A 17704-nucleotide genomic window follows, 5' to 3' on the forward strand; every position below is an offset into this window, starting at 1 on the left:
GATCGCTGCTGAGTCACAAGTTTTGTGACGCAACAGCGATCTCAGTAGCGATCTTGCTATGTGTGACACGTACCAGCGATCAGGCCCCTGCTGTGAGATCGCTGGTCGTGTCGGAATGGCCTGGGCCATTTTTTGATCGTTGAGGTCCCGCTGACATCGCTGAATCGGCGTGTGTGACGCCGATTCAGCGATGTCTTCGCTGGTAACCAGGGTAAACATCGGGTAACTAAGCGCAGGGCGGCGCTTAGTAACCCGATGTTTACCCTGGTTACCATCCTAAAAGTAAAAAAACAAACGCTACATACTTACCTATCGCTGTCTGTCCTCGGCGCTCTGCTTCTCTGCTCTGGCTGTGAGCGCCGGTCAGCCGGAAAGCAGAGAGGTGACGTCACCTCTCTGCTTTCCGGCCGCTGTGCTCACAGCCAGACCAGAGAAGCAGAGCGCCGAGGACAGACAGCGATAGGTAAGTATGTAGCGTTTGTTTTTTTTTTTACTTTAACGATGGTAACCAGGGTAAACATCGGGTTACTAAGCGCGGCCCTGCGCTTAGTTACCCGATGTTTACCCTGGTTACCGGGGACCTCGGGATCGTTGGTCGCTGGAGAGCTGTCTGTGTGACAGCTCTCCAGCGACCAAACAGCGACGCTGCAGCGATCCGGATCGTTGTCGGTATTGCTGCAGCGTCGCTATGTGTGACGGGGCCTTAAGTGTGTGACTGCGGGTGCATTATGTAAATAACTTGGCACTCTTGCAGTTTTGTAAACATGAATGTTAATTTTATTATGTAGAAGTATCCGATAAAATCAGAGGCGTTTTGGTCACAGCCTGCCCTTCATCAGACGGCCGGACAGATGAAACACTGTAGAGTGGAGCGCAGGGTGACGCTGTGCCGTATCCATCGCCGTGCAGGAAGCGCTGACTGATGAAGAGCAGGTTTTGACCAAAACGTCTCAAATTTTGTCGGATATGTTTCCATAATAAAATTTTAACATCCGTGTTTTTAAAACCGCACAGAGTGCCACGTTATTTTACATAATTACCGACGGATTTGGATCCCATTTGTGCACCAACCTAAAAAAATCATACGTCCAAAATACAGAATAAGCGTTCGGCACTTCCAAAGAACTTCACATAAAAAACTAAAGACATGGGATGAATATATTCACCTGTCAAGTAGAGATTCCCAACATTTTTAAATATATATATATATTTTTTTTTTTGTTATTGAAACATACCGTAATATTATAATAATTTAAAAGGGTGGGGGTGGAGGGAAGGAGATGGGGAAGGTGACCTCTAGCCGAGGCGCAGGAAGAGAGGGATGAGCAGTGTCAGCCAGTGACACTGTTCCCCTGTTTGCCCTATGGGAGACCAGATGTCAGGGTTATTTTTAGAGTTTGCACCCTCTCTGGGAGACAGCGCCCTAGGCAGGTGCCTACCTTGCCTATACCTTGTTCTGGCCCTGATGAAGCCTATAGTGATCATAACAGAACATTAATGTGTACATGAGGCTCACTGGAGGACACAAGCAAAAGAGAACTCCCTTGCAAAAAACATACTAAGGACCATACTTATTACCTGTGGAATAAAGACGATTCCGGCAGCTAATAAGACAAGGGTTATTTACAGCTTGAGCAGTCAGACTGTGGAATGCCGACCACAAGGGGTAGTAATGGCCGACACTATAACAGCTTTTACACAAGGGCCGGATGATTTCCTCACAACAAATGGCATTATGTGTTATAAATAGTCTAGTGACAGAGAATGTGTAACTGGTGGAGAAAGGATGAACTTGATGGACCTAAGTCTTTTTTCAACCTATATAACTAACTACCCATCACCGTGTACATGAGTCCTATAAATGACCATAGGAGACCATCACTGTATACATGAGGCCTGTAGATGACCATCACTGTGTCCTATAGATGACCATAGAAGACATCAGTGTACGAGTCCTATAGATGACCTTAGGAGACCATGACTGTATACATGAGGTATGTAGATGACCATCACTGCATGAGTCCTATAGATGATCATAGGAGACCATCAGTGTACATGAATCCTATAGGAGACCATCACTGTATACATGAGGCCTGCAGATGACCATCACTGTATACGAGTCCTATAGATGACCACAGGAGACCATCACATTGTACAGGAGTCTTATAGATGACGATAGGAGACCATCACTGTATATATGAGGCCTATAGATCACCATCACAGTGCACGAGTCCTATAGATGACCAAAGGAGACCATCAGTGTACACGAGTCCTATAGATGATCATGGAGACCACTGTGTACATAAGTCCCTTAGATGACAATAGCAAACCATTACTGTACATTAGGCATGTACATTCGCATAGGAGACAATCACTGTATACGAGTCCTATAGATGACCATAGGAGACCATCACTGTATACATGAGTCCTATAGATGACCACAGGAGACCATCACTGTATACATGAGTCCTATAGATGACCATCACTGTATACGAGTCCTATAGATGACCATAGGAGACCATCACTGTATACATGAGTCCTATAGATGACCATCACTGTATACGAGTCCTATAGATGACCATAGGAGACCATCACTGTATACATGAGTCCTATAGATGACCACAGGAGACCATCACTGTATACATGAGTCCTATAGATGACCATAGGAGACCATCACTGTATACATGAGTCCTATAGAAGACCATAGGAGACCATCACTGTATACATGAGTCCTATAGATGACCATAGGAGAACATCACTGTATATGATTCCTATAGATGAGCATGAGGCCATCGCAGTGTACAAGAGACATTTAGATGACCATAAGAGACCATTACTGTGTACATGAGTCCTATATATCACCATAGGAGACCACTGTGCACATAAGTACAATAGCAGACCATTACTATACATAAGGCTTATCATAAACCATCACAGTGTACAAGGCCTATAGATGACCATAGGAGACTATCACAATGTACAAGAGGCCTGTAAATGACCATAGGAGACTATCACAGTGTACATTAGGCCTATAGATGACCATTAGAGACCATCGGTGTATACATGAGGCTTATAGATGACTATCACTATATAGGAGTCCTACAGATGACCATAAGAGACCATCACAGTGTTCATGAGGTTTGTAGATGACCATCAGTGTACACGAGTCCTACAGGAGACCATCACAGTGTGCATGAGTCTTATAGATGACCATAGACCACTGTGTACATAAGTCCTTTAGATGACCGTTACTGTACACGAGGCTTATAGTGTAGAAATGATCAACAACAGCAGCAGCCATTGAGAATGTGCAGCTGTGACCATTCCCTCCTACGTGGAGAGATGGTGGTGGAGGGCCATCTCCAGATGAGTAGTAACAATACCTTGGCATCCCCATACTTTTAGCACTATCATCATTGTGGTCATCTGTAAATTGTCTGTTTCCTGGTGATCGGGAATACGAGACAGATCTAGTAGGTGTTGAAATGTGACATTTTCTTTTGTAGAAAGATGCAGAATTTTATTTGCTACAGACCTACATTTTTTTTCTGATAATCAAACAAGACTTTTTACGCTAGTGTGAACCTGGCCTTAGAGCGACATTACAGGTAGTATCGGCCATCATTGATGGCTTCTTCGCCTTTTCTATGAGCTGTCTGGGCTGTGTCTCCTTCGTCACTGGAAGCTACGGCTTCCTCTGTTTGAGCAGCTCTATATAGATACGGGTGGTGTATATACGCGGAGGCCTTGTGTACACAGCCGCGGGACTGCAGGAGACCGTCTAGCACCAACATGGCCGAGAACAGACGATAATCATGTCATGTACGGCCTCTCTGCAATGAGGGGACTGACATCAAATACTAAATGGGGTCTTTCCGTATAGCCACCATTAGGGTAAGTTCACACAAGGTGTTTTTTGATAATTTTCAGCTGCTTTTTACAGTACCAGCAAAGCCTATGAGATTTCAGAAATCTCATGCATACACATTGAGTTTTTGTTTGATTGGTATTTTGTGCTTTGCTGCATTTTTTGGACATAGAGCATGTCACTTCTTTCACCCATTGACTTGGATGGGTGTTAAAAAAAACAAAAAACCTAAAACAGGTATTATTTGCTGCTGAAAATCCAAGGACTTTAGCATGGACAAAGAAAAAACAAAACACCAAAACTTGCGTTTTTGACGCAGCTTCTTTCCTGCCATGATCAGGTTTTGCTGCAGAAAAAAAAAAAAAAAAAAAAAGCAGCAGACGCCCTGTGCGAACTTATCCTTAAACTGCAGGATTTTTTTTTTTTTTTAAAGTACTTACAAGAAACATCACCACACTTGTCTCTAGGTTGTGTCCTTTAAAGCAGCAGCATTCGCCCACCTAACTTGTGGCCAGTAGGGGTGGAGGTGCTGACCCAGAGAAAAGCAGCCATTTTGGTGATGCCTTTAGGTTATTTTACAAGGCTCATTCACAGTTCCACTTAAGGCTATGTGCACACATTGCGGATTTTTCAGATTCTGCACAGAAAAAGCCACAGTTAAAACACCCTGCGCTTTACCTGCAGCTTTTGCCTGCGTTTTTACACCTGTGGATCCCTATTGAGGAGGTGTAAAACGTTTCCACACAGTATTTTCTGCAGCATGTGCACTGCGGATTTTGTTTTCCATGGTACTGTAAACCGGATATAAAACTGCATCAAATCCGCAACGTGTGTACATACCCTAAGAAGTGTGCTCGAGGGTGAAGCTTCTACCGGACAGGAGGCTGCCGGTGATGAGGCACCGTGGCTCCTGGGATGGGCAGCGGGCTCCAGAGCAGGCGGATCGGCCGTGTGTGAACAGGTGCATCGACCTCTGGATTAGTCAGCGCTTGTGGTTATTACAGGCCGGAGAAGCGGCCATGATGTGGAGACACCGCAGATCTTCCAAGCTATAAAGGCCTCAACATAAAGCACGAGCCCACGGTGTCTGGACGGGCAGCAGGTCCCCTACCCCCAAACTCCTCAAAGGCAGATTGAGGAGACCCACAGCCAACGCACAGGGGTATGACCATCCAACATCCTATCCCAATATGTAGATGGAAATATTAGAAGATACCTACAAATACAGATTTATTTTTGCCATGTCTTTCCTCATGTGCAGGACCTTTGGTATCCATGGATACAACCACTAGCAACCTAAGTCAGTGGATGTAACCATGGATACCCAAGAAAAGGTCCTGCACAGGAGGAAAGCAAGCTAATACTAAAGAAATATATATATATATATATATATATATATATATATTATATATATATATAAATAAATAACTTTTCTTTAGAGGTTTGCCATTACTACACCTACTACATATTTGGACAGGATTATCCAGATTGGAATACCCCTTTGTTTTTTGCAGCATCCTGTTCTCCTGTGGTGCGGGCATCTGTAGATCAGACACGTCACCATCTAGGACTTTGACACCCGTCACCTTAGCTAGAAGGGAAGCAGCCGAGGCCACGTCCGCTCCCCGCCCAGTGAAGTCATCCATGGGGCACACCCGAGCCGCCATACCTGGAGGGAAGCAGAGGAGCAGCACATCCTATAATGGCCAGTGAGGATTGATAGCCTATATGGCCACCAGTTAGGTTAGTTTCTTGCTCACACGGCCCTGGCCTCCAGCTTAGCCAAAGTGTATTGTATTCAGCCCACCAGTCAACACTGGAAGAGGGGCACATTATAGGGTAGCCAAACACTAATGGAGAGCATTGTTGTACCCCACAATGCCAGCGCTGCATCTAGTCATCGACAGCTGCTGCAGAACACTGCATCTAGTCCTTTACATTTATCCAACCCCAATGTTAGGACCATCACATCAGTGATCCCATCATTAACACTAACTGCGAAGAATCCTTTCTTGCATCAGAGCCTTTTCCTCCTAGTAAGGGCTGTACAATTCGCTACACCCCCCGCCCCACCACCAGGCCACAGACGACAAGAGAGTAGTTTTTGCACAGGTTTTTATTCAGTAGTGTGCAGACTTTATAGCATGGCTGGGAGAAGTGCCGTCATCCTGTGCGACAGGTCCAATGATACGGGTGACATTCACAATCACGTGTACAGTATGTATGCACTTAAACCATTCAGACAATAGAAAAACAAATAAAAAGCAGCAGAAGACACAGGGCAGGGGATGGAGTCATCCAGACACGGGGTCTTCAGTCCTCATGAGCACTAGGAATGGATCCTTCATAGATCAGGTGGTGTGCCACTAGAGGGCAGTGTAAAGTCCTCACCAGGGAGGGCCAATGACGCCAGATAGCCATGATGGGTGGGCTCACTGGCAGACAGTTACAGAAATAAGGGGGTTCGATTTGTGGAGAGACTCGTCATACACAGAAGCTGAGGTGCCAGTAGTGTTTGCGTGGTACTGAGATGAGGGTTAGGTGGCAAGTGCTGTCTGATGGGCAGCAAGAAGAGCAGAGTGGCAGCGGAGCCTTGGAATAGGCAAAATGGCAGTGCGAATGGTTGGAGGGTAACAAAAATATAGAGATTCCAGCTCTTTGCCCCCTCTCTAATACTGAAACCACAGTTTCCTATTCACTGGGAGAAAAGGGGCATCACTGACATGGCACTGCCACTATGGGCACAGTCATGGTGCACGAGATGAGCACCTGGCAGCCAAGGACTCTAGGAGGACAATCACAAATTACTTTCTTAAACCAGACGAACTAGAACAATCCTCCATGATTAGGAGCGTGCATCTCTCTGGAGCATGCAGACATGCGATATCACAACAGCCTGGCCGGGCACCGAGGCCTGGTCACCTACAACAGACGGACATCAAGAAGTCTCCAGAAACTGAGGATTGGCCAAATTGTTATAGTGCATTTTCCAGCTGTGACGGTTTAGTGTCAGGGTATTCCAACTATTCTGAGGCTCCACTGCTAATTATTGGGGTGCTGTCCTGCAATCTGGTGGTGGGACTTAGGATGGCATGATGAGGAGGGTTAGCAGTTGTGGGTAGGTGAAGGGGGATTAAGCAACCTCTTCCTCTGCCTCTTCCTCAAACTCTCCCTCCTCTGCAGTGGCATCCTGGTACTGCTGGTACTCTGACACCAGGTCGTTCATGTTGCTCTCGGCCTCGGTGAACTCCATCTCATCCATGCCCTCTCCTGTGTACCAGTGAAGGAAAGCCTTGCGCCGGAACATGGCGGTGAACTGCTCGGAGATGCGTTTGAACAGCTCTTGGATAGCAGTGCTGTTGCCAATGAAGGTGGCCGCCATCTTCAGCCCTCGTGGTGGGATGTCGCACACAGCAGTCTTCACATTGTTGGGGATCCATTCCACAAAGTAACTGCTGTTCTTATTCTGGACATTTAACATCTGCTCGTCCACCTCCTTCATGGACATGCGACCTCTGAACACAGCGGCCACTGTCAAGTAACGTCCGTGTCTTGGGTCACAAGCGGCCATCATGTTTTTGGAGTCGAACATCTGCTGGGTGAGCTCTGGTACAGTCAGGGAACGATACTGTTGGCTTCCACGGCTTGTCAATGGCGCAAACCCTGGCATGAAGAAGTGAAGACGTGGGAAGGGGACCATGTTGACGGCCAGTTTACGAAGATCAGCGTTGAGCTGACCTGGGAAGCGCAGGCAGGTTGTGACGCCGCTCATGGTTGCACTGACCAAGTGATTAAGATCTCCGTATGTTGGAGTGGTCAACTTGAGTGTGCGGAAGCAGATGTCGTACAAAGCCTCATTGTCTATGCAGTAGGTTTCGTCTGTGTTCTCTACCAGCTGGTGTACAGAGAGCGTGGCGTTGTAGGGTTCCACCACGGTGTCAGACACTTTGGGGGAGGGGACCACACTGAAGGTATTCATGATACGATCAGGATACTCTTCCCTGATTTTGCTGATGAGAAGGGTCCCCATCCCAGAGCCGGTCCCACCGCCCAGAGAGTGGGTGAGCTGGAACCCCTGCAGACAGTCGCAGCTCTCAGACTCCTTCCTCACCACGTCCATGACGGAGTCCACCAGCTCTGCACCCTCGGTGTAGTGGCCCTTCGCCCAGTTGTTTCCTGCACCGCTCTGACCTGCATGCAGAAAAACAAAAACACATTAATGGGCAAATTAAGAAACGCCACCCCATACCCAGTAATCTCCTACATCATATGGGCATAGATGCCCACAAAAATGGCTGCCCTACTGACCACAGGATGACACCAGTTCTACCATGGTAGAGAGACACCCGGGTGACATGTCCTTATTGTGAGGACAGGGAGGAGTAGAGGATGTGAGACGCTGACACACCTGTGTGCACAGCACCTATAAATCAGGCCGTGAATACTCAACATCTACTTATCCAGGGTTATTAGGAGTCATCATACACGTACAGGGAGAGGCCTGCATGTAGTAAGGGGATGAGCTCAGACCCCCACAGTGACTATGACAAACTTCCTGGCAGGATCCCACACAACCAACTTACCAAACACAAAGTTGTCTGGTCGGAATATCTGGCCGAAAGGTCCGGAGCGTACGGAGTCCATGGTGCCGGGTTCCAGGTCAACGAGGACGGCCCGGGGAACGTACTTCCCACCTGCAGGACAAAGCAAACACCTGCTCAGACGCCATCCAAGACTCATCCTCCCACCTCAGAAGAGGCCTCGGCTTTGAGGTCTCTCCCCATTGCTTTACACTGCAGCTCTACTTGCTCAGATATCCTGCTTGTGCCGTTACACAGCAGCCTGTCATGGGGCGCTTCTACAATGTAGACGGATCACAACCCAACCTCCAGAGAGACGGCGCCGTGACGTTGTGGGGTACCTGAGGCCTCGTTGTAGTAGACGTTAATCCTCTCCAGCTGCAGGTCGCTGTCTCCATGGTAGGTTCCTGTGGGATCGATGCCGTGCTCATCACTGATCACTTCCCAGAACTGTGGAAGAAATATAAGAGTTAGAGAGGGATGTCCAGGCCTGACACCAGCAGATTACGGGGGTCCGACCTATCTGTTATATGCCCCATCAGTGGATGTAAAGCCATGGAAGAAGCCAGCAATGCCCAGCACCTAATACCCCATAGAAGTGAAGGGGAGCCGAGCAGCAGCACCCAGGAGCGGCCATTACACAGCCGCCTGTAGCCTCACATCCGGGGCCGATACCTGCTGACTGCTGGATGACGCCTTATCTTACAGGGAGGCCATTAGTGCGAGTTCTGGACATCCCCTTTAATTACTGCAGGTCCAGCGCTGTATACACATGATACAGGGAAGTCATGGCCCCCAGGGGAGCACCACCCCGCTATAACCTAGGACATGATACAGGGAAGTCATGGCCCCCAGGGGAGCACCACCCCGCTATAACCCAGGACATGATACAGGGAAGTCATGGCCCCCTGGGGAGCACCACCCCGCTATAACCTAGGACATGATACAGGGAAGTCATGGCCCCCTGGGGAGCACCACCCCGCTATAACCCAGGACATGATACAGGGAAGTCATGGCCCCCAGGGGAGCACCACCCCACTATAACCTAGGACATGATACAGGGAAGTCATGGCCCCCAGGGGAGCACCACCCCGCTATAACCCAGGACATGATACAGGGAAGTCATGGCCCCCTGGGGAGCACCACCCCGCTATAACCTAGGACATGATACAGGGAAGTCATGGCCCCCTGGGGAGCACCACCCCGCTATAACCCAGGACATGATACAGGGAAGTCATGGCCCCCAGGGGAGCACCACCCCACTATAACCCAGGACATGATACAGGGAAGTCATGGCCCCCTGGGGAGCACCACCCCGCTATAACCTAGGACATGATACAGGGAAGTCATGGCCCCCTAGGGAGCACCACCCCGCTATAACCTAGGACATGATACAGGGAAGTCATGGCCCCCTGGGGAGCACCACCCCGCTATAACCCAGGACATGATACAGGGAAGTCATGGCCCCCTAGGGAGCACCACCCCGCTATAACCCAGGACATGATACAGGGAAGTCATGGCCCCCAGGGGAGCACCACCCCGCTATAACCTAGGACATGATACAGGGAAGTCATGGTCCCCAGGGGAGCACCACCCCGCTATAACCCAGGACATGATACAGGGAAGTCATGGCCCCCAGGGGAGCACCACCCCGCTATAACCCAGGACATGATACAGGGAAGTCATGGCCCCCAGGGGAGCACCACCCCGCTATAACCCAGGAGCTTAAGGCGGCTTATAGTCTCCAGATCTGAGCTTCATATTTAACAGCACATGAAAGGCTGACAGCCGAGGAGACCCCACAACCCGCGGCCCCATCTATGGATTCACCAGGGCGAGTGCAGGAAGCGGAGTGTCCCTATAACACCCTGCACTTTCCAGTACAGTCACGTCCCTGCAGCTCCCCTCCCCCACCAGTCACAATCCTATGCAGTGTGTCACCGGCAGGGCCGGGCTGTCACATGCCGCCGCCACCGCTCGCCCTGTAGTCCACCACACAAGATGGCTGCTGCAGCTGGAGACTGCTGGCATGCAGACAAGTCACCCGCACACATTAGGGCCCACCGGCCTCCGCACACGGTACACAGCACCGATGTCACACTGATGTTTAATAATTGCTGTCATGTGAGGAAGAATCAGAGGCACAACCCCCCCCCCCCCCCCCCCCCATCCCCATCACCCCACCATCCTGTGTCACCACCATTACTGCAGGTGACAGGCAGCTACGTGGCAGCACACCCGCCCCCGCCAGGGCACCCGGGTCCAATTCTGCCCTGTAGGCGTCATCTGACACCGGTGAGCCCAGATCCGGCCCAGGGAGGGTGAGGAGGTGTCATGTGCAGAACACATCTGACATGGGCAACACCAGATCTGAGGAGCAGAACTACAGGGCCCGGCCCCCCGACTGCAGCACTCCAGATCTGAGGAGCAAAGCTACTGGGCCCGGCCCCCCGACTGCAGCACTCCACAGTCTGCAGCTTCTGTGTGAGGCGCCAACATTACACTGAATGGACAATGGCAGCTACTGAGCCTCCACCACACCCAGCTGCACTGCGAAGAGGCACCGCCAGTGTGCCAGGCACAGACCCCACAGCAGGAGAGACCCCCACCTCCTCCACTGCAGAGGGTCACAGGCACAGGACGGGAACCCCCCCAATAATTAAAGTCAGCTCCGCAGCACAGGACCCCCCTCCCCCTATATTAGGGGGCCAGCTCCGCAGCACAGGACCCCCCTCCCCCTATATTAGGGGGCCAGCTCCGCAGCACAGGACCCCCCTCCCCCTATATTAGGGGGCCAGCTCCGCAGCACAGGACCCCCCTCCCCCTATATTAGGGGGCCAGCTCCGCCGCACAGGACCCCCCTCCCCCTATATTAGGGGGCCAGCTCCACAGCACAGGACCCCCCTCCCCCTATATTAGGGGGCCAGCTCCACCGCACAGGACCCCCCTCCCCCTATATTAGCGGGCCAGCTCCGCCGCACAGGACCCCCCTCCCCCTATATTAGGGGGCCAGCTCCGCCGCACAGGACCCCCCTCCCCCTATATTAGGGGGCCAGCTCCGCAGCACAGGACCCCCCTCCCCCTATATTAGGGGGCCAGCTCCGCAGCACAGGACCCCCCCCTATATTAGGGGGCCAGCTCCACAGCACAGGACCCCCCTCCCCCTATATTAGGGGGCCAGCTCCACAGCACAGGACCCCCCTCCCCCTATATTAGGGGGCCAGCTCCGCAGCACAGGACCCCCCTCCCCCTATATTAGGGGGCCAGCTCCGCAGCACAGGACCCCCCTCCCCCTATATTAGGGGGCCAGCTCCGCAGCACAGGACCCCCCCCCTATATTAGGGGGCCAGCTCCACAGCACAGGACCCCCCTCCCCCTATATTAGGGGGCCAGCTCCGCAGCACAGGACCCCCCTCCCCCTATATTAGGGGGCCAGCTCCACAGCACAGGACCCCCCTCCCCCTATATTAGGGGGCCAGCTCCACAGCACAGGACCCCCCTCCCCCTATATTAGGGGGCCAGCTCCGCAGCACAGGACCCCCCTCCCCCTATATTAGGGGGCCAGCTCTGCAGCACAGGACCCCCCTCCCCCTATATTAGGGGGCCAGCTCCGCAGCACAGGCCCCCACACGCCCCCCTCAGGCAGTGAAGTGTCAGCTCTTGCGCACAGCTCCGTCACACTGCCGATGACTGGATATTACGGCTCCCCGGACATTATACGCATATTAGAGGCGAGTGCTGACGTCACCCAGCAGCAGCGCCCCTCCCCCGCAGACTGCGCGCCCCTGGCAGCGGCCGGCCTCACCTTGGCCCCGATCTGGTTGCCGCACTGTCCCGCCTGCAGGTGCACGATCTCCCTCATGTCTCCGCTGGTCTATGTCTCCAGAGATGGCAGCTGTCAGCACTGAATCCGGAACCTTCTGCACCTCCCCTCCGCCGCGCCCGCAGCTTTTATACGCAGTGACGTCAGCGACCCCAGCAAGAGGCGTGGTCAGGGCGTGGTTACCTGCGGCCATGTCAAAAGCGGGCAAAAAAAAAAAACCGTCTGCAAGGGCGACAGCCATCTTATATCAGGCTACAGCCCTGCACGGGGCCATTTTCCTTTATGTCACGATGCCCACACGGCTGCGGTATAATAAAGTCGCACAGTATGACTGAGAGCATCCGGGTCGCACATATCAGAGATGTCAGGCGATCACTGCGCCATCGTGTGGCCAAACCGGCGTACTGCAACTGATACAATCAGAATAGCACAGATACCAGGCTCCTGTCCGCCACCGCGTGGACAAACTTAGGTAATACAAGCAGGTACCTACTTTCTTGGCGCCACCTTGTGTCCCTTTGTAGGCATTGTATCAAAAGGGATTATTCGGAATATATTCAAGGCTCCACCTTGTGGCCACACCTAGGTAGATGGAAAACAGTCAGACAACTTTGCGCCACCGCGTGGCCGTATTCAGTATAGCAGCACATACAAATGACTTACCTATATATATATAGGTATAGGCTCCACTTCGTGGCCATTTTGAGTACAGCATCATCTGTCTTCACTGCGCCCTCGTGTGGCCCCAATTGGTATTGCAACGTTTACAATCTCATCTTGAGCTTATTGCTCCACCGTGTGGCCATATTGGGTAGGGCTAAAGACTCCACTCCTCGTTGCTGCACCACCTTGTGGCCATGTTTTAGAAAATCAACTGAGAAAAAAATAGGCATGACTATTATTTACTCAGTGTGGCTATACTTATCTATAACAATGAGTTTGGGGCATACTGTGCTCATGTGACCGTATATCAGGTAGTACAGCAAGTATTCCCAGACGTAAATGAAGCCTAGCTTCTTTGCGCCACCACCTGGACTCCTTTGGGAAGTGCAACAAGCTCTGAAATGCAAGTAATTTCAGCGTGATGGCGCCACCATGTGGTAGCGTTTGAGTAGTGCATCTAATGATTAGACATACTGTAGCCCCAGTTTAATTTCGCATAAAAAATGCAGCAAATATCACAAATATAATTCAGGGCTCGTTTCGCCATCATGCGCCCGTATTCACTAGTGCAATTGATTTATATATATATTTACACACACACACATATATACCATATGCAATGAATCAGCGGCACATGACCTGTGTCTCGGCCAATGTCGTAACATAGCTGTTACACCAGCTTAATTGCAACATTATGTGGCCATATTTGTGAAAACCATAGCTTGATGTCATTGCCTGAACGTATGGCCATTACTGTCTCTGCAGCTGGAGGTGGACAGGGGAATGTTTGTTATTGTGTGCGTCTGTGCTCCCCTGAAGACGCACTGAAGGTGAAACGCGTCAGGAGGCACGTAGCGCTTTTTGGGGCAGATTTTCCCCTAGGCTGAGCTGTGGACTGCCCTAGTAAGGGTGGGAGTCTTGGGGGCCTAAGGCTGACTAGTGCTGAATGGGCACAATAGGGCCACGTCCGGATTCCCGGATTCCCCTTCCCTCCTTTACCAGATATGCTGAAGGATATCATCTCTAATAAGATCTTGGTGAGACCGTGCCATCGTTACACATATTATATTGCCCAGTCAGCGATGATTTCAGAGGCATTGGAAAGGATATGCCTGTTGTAATATAAAAGTGCCTTAGACTTGAAGACTCTAAGAGAATGATCAGTCCTAATATTCTGAACAGCCATGTTGGACCTAGCAACCATCTTGGACAAAGTTTAAAGGGGTCGTCCACTACTTTACAACCCCTTGGCATGTGGGGAACACTATGTATATTAGAGGCTATGTGGGCTCATACTGTATATAGGAGGCTATGTGGGGCTCATACTGTATATGGGAGGCTATGTGGGGTTCATACTGTATATAGGAGGCTATGTGGGGGTCATACTGTATATAGGAGGTTATGTGGGGCTCATACTGTATATGGGAGGCTTTGTGGGGGTCATAATGTATATAGGAGGCTATGTGGGGCACATACTGTATATGGGAGGCTTTGTGGGGGTCATACTGTATATAGGAGACTTTGTGGGGGGTCATACTGTATATAGGAGACTTTATGGGGGGTCATACTGTATATAGGAGGCTATGTGGGGCTCATACTGTATATAGGAGGCTATGTGGGGCTCATACTGTATATAGGAGACTATGTGGGGGTCATACTGTATATAGGAGGCTATGTAGGGGTCATACTGTATATAGGAGGCTATGTAAGGCTCATACTGTATATAGGAGGCTATGTGGGGGTCATACTGTATATAGGAGGCTATGTGGGGGTCATACTGTATATAGGAGGCTATGTGGGGCTCATACTGTATATAGGAGGCTATGTGGGGCACATACTGTGCATAGGAGGCTATGTGGGGGTCATACTGTATATAGGAGGCTATGTAAGGCTCATACTGTATATAGGAGGCTATGTAGGGCTCATACTGTATATAGGAGGCCATGTATTCTTTACTGTTAGGGCAGTGAGAATCTGGAATTGCTTGCCTGAGGAGGTGGTGATGGCAAACTCAGTCGAGGGGTTCAAGAGAGGCCTGGATGTCTTCCTGGAGCAGAACAATATTGTATCATACAGTTATTAGGTTCTGTAGAAGGACGTAGATCTGGGGATTTATTATGATGGAATATAGGCTGAACTGGATGGACAAATGTCTTTTTTTGGCCTTACTAACTATGTTACTATGTTACTATGTGGGGGTCACACTGTATATAGGAGGCTATGTGGGGGTCATACTGTATATAGGAGGCTATGTGGGGGTCATACTGTATATAGGAGGCTATGTGGGGGTCATACTGTATATAGGAGGCTATGTGGGGGTCATACTGTATATAGGAGGCTATATAGGGGTCATACTGTATATAGGAGGCTATGTGGGGGTCATACTGTATATAGGAGGCTATATAAGGGTCATACTGTATATAGGAGGCTATGTGGGGCACATACTGTATATAGGAGGCTATGTGGGGGTCATACTGTATATAGGAGGCTATGTAGGGGTCATACTGTATATAGGAGGCTATGTGGGGGTCATACTGTATATAGGAGGCTATGTAGGGGTCATACTGTATATAGGAGGCTATGTAAGGCTCATACTGTATATAGGAGGCTATGTGGGGCTCATACTGTATATAGGAGGCTATGTGGGGGTCATACTGTATATAGGAGGCTATGTAAGGCTCATACTGTATATAGGAGGCTATGTGGGGCACATAATGTATATAGGAGGCTATGTGGGGGTCATACTGTATATAGGAGGCTATGTGGGGGTCATACTGTATATAGGAGGCTATGTGGGGCACATACTGTACATAGGAGGCTATGTGGGGGTCATACTGTATATAGGAGGCTATGTAAGGCTCATACTGTATATAGGAGGCTATGTAGGGCTCATACTGTATATAGGAGGCCATGTATTCTTTACTGTTAGGGCAGTGAGAATCTGGAATTGCTTGCCTGAGGAGGTGGTGATGGCGAACTCAGTCGAGGGGTTCAAGAGAGGCCTGGATGTCTTCCTGGAGCAGAACAATATTGTATCATACAGTTATTAGGTTCTGTAGAAGGACGTAGATCTGGGGATTTATTATGATGGAATATAGGCTGAACTGGATGGACAAATGTCTTTTTTTGGCCTTACTAACTATGTTACTATGTTACTATGTGGGGGTCACACTGTATATAGGAGGCTATGTGGGGGTCATACTGTATATAGGAGGCTATGTGGGGGTCATACTGTATATAGGAGGCTATGTGGGGGTCATACTGTATATAGGAGGCTATGTGGGGGTCATACTGTATATAGGAGGCTATATAGGGGTCATACTGTATATAGGAGGCTATGTGGGGGTCATACTGTATATAGGAGGCTATGTGGGGGTCATACTGTATATAGGAGGCTATGTGGGGGTCATACTGTATATAGGAGGCTATGTAGGGGTCATACTGTATATTGGAGGCTATGTGGGGGTCATACTGTATATAGGAGGCTATGTAGGGGTCATACTGTATATAGGAGGCTATGTAAGGCTCATACTGTATATAGGAGGCTATGTGGGGCTCATACTGTATATAGGAGGCTATGTGGGGGTCATACTGTATATAGGAGGCTATGTAAGGCTCATACTGTATATAGGAGGCTATGTGGGGCACATAATGTATATAGGAGGCTATGTGGGGGTCATACTGTATATAGGAGGCTATGTGGGGGTCATACTGTATATAGGAGGCTATGTGGGGCTCATACTGTATATAGGAGGCTATGTGGGGGTCATACTGTATATAGGAGGCTATGTAAGGCTCATACTGTATATAGGAGGCTATTTGGGGCACATAATGTATATAGGATGCTATGTGGGGGTCATACTGTATATAGGAGGCTATGTAAGGCTCATACTGTATATAGGAGGCTATGTGGGGCACATAATGTATATAGGAGGCTTTGTGGGGGTCATACTGTATATAGAAGGCTATGTAAGGCTCATACTGTATATAGGAGGCTATGTGGGGCACATAATGTATATAGGAGGCTATGTGGGGGTCATACTGTATATAGGAGGCTATGTGGGGGTCATACTGTATATAGGAGGCTATATAGGGGTCATACTGTATATAGGAGGCTATGTGGGGGTCATACTGTATATAGGAGGCTATATAGGGGTCATACTGTATATAGGAGGCTATGTGGGGCACATACTGTATATAGGAGGCTATGTGGGGGTCATACTGTATATAGGAGGCTATGTAGGGGTCATAATGTATATAGGAGGCTATGTGGGGGTCATACTGTATATAGGAGGCTATGTAGGGGTCATACTGTATATAGGAGGCTATGTAAGGCTCATACTGTATATAGGAGGCTATGTGGGGCTCATACTGTATATAGGAGGCTATGTGGGGGTCATACTGTATATAGGAGGCTATGTAAGGCTCATACTGTATATAGGAGGCTATGTGGGGCACATAATGTATATAGGAGGCTATGTGGGGGTCATACTGTATATAGGAGGCTATGTGGGGGTCATACTGTATATAGGAGGCTATGTGGGGCACATACTGTACATAGGAGGCTATGTGGGGGTTATACTGTATATAGGAGGCTATGTAAGGCTCATACTGTATATAGGAGGCTATGTAGGGCTCATACTGTATATAGGAGGCCATGTATTCTTTACTGTTAGGGCAGTGAGAATCTGGAATTGCTTGCCTGAGGAGGTGGTGATGGCGAACTCAGTCGAGGGGTTCAAGAGAGGCCTGGATGTCTTCCTGGAGCAG

General features: G+C 49.6%; 1 protein-coding gene across 1 annotated transcript; it reads right to left on the bottom strand.

Annotated features, from left to right (window-relative positions):
* Window positions 1–5966: 5966 nt before the first annotated feature.
* Window positions 5967–12625, bottom strand: TUBB4A (tubulin beta 4A class IVa). Its single transcript, XM_069767309.1, has 4 exons — window positions 12254–12625; window positions 8790–8898; window positions 8452–8562; window positions 5967–8059 (listed from the first exon to the last, which is right to left on the bottom strand). The coding sequence occupies exons 1-4, from the start codon at window positions 12308–12310 to the stop codon at window positions 7002–7004; spliced, it is 1335 nt and encodes a 444-aa protein (XP_069623410.1). The 5' UTR covers window positions 12311–12625; the 3' UTR covers window positions 5967–7001.
* Between the last annotated feature and the right edge of the window lie 5079 nt (window positions 12626–17704).

This window comes from Ranitomeya imitator, chromosome 4 (genome assembly GCF_032444005.1).
Source record: "Ranitomeya imitator isolate aRanImi1 chromosome 4, aRanImi1.pri, whole genome shotgun sequence".
Lineage (NCBI taxonomy): Eukaryota > Metazoa > Chordata > Amphibia > Anura > Dendrobatidae > Ranitomeya > Ranitomeya imitator.

Coding starts and splice junctions, on each gene's coding strand:
- TUBB4A (XM_069767309.1), bottom strand. CDS start 12,310: ATGAGGGAGATCGTGCACCTGCAGGCGGGACAGTGCGGCAACCAGATC. Junction 8,563..8,789: donor CTACTACAACGAGGCCTCAG/GTACCCCACAAC, acceptor TTTGTCCTGCAG/GTGGGAAGTACGTTCCCCGG. Junction 8,060..8,451: donor ACCAGACAACTTTGTGTTTG/GTAAGTTGGTTG, acceptor TTCTGCATGCAG/GTCAGAGCGGTGCAGGAAAC.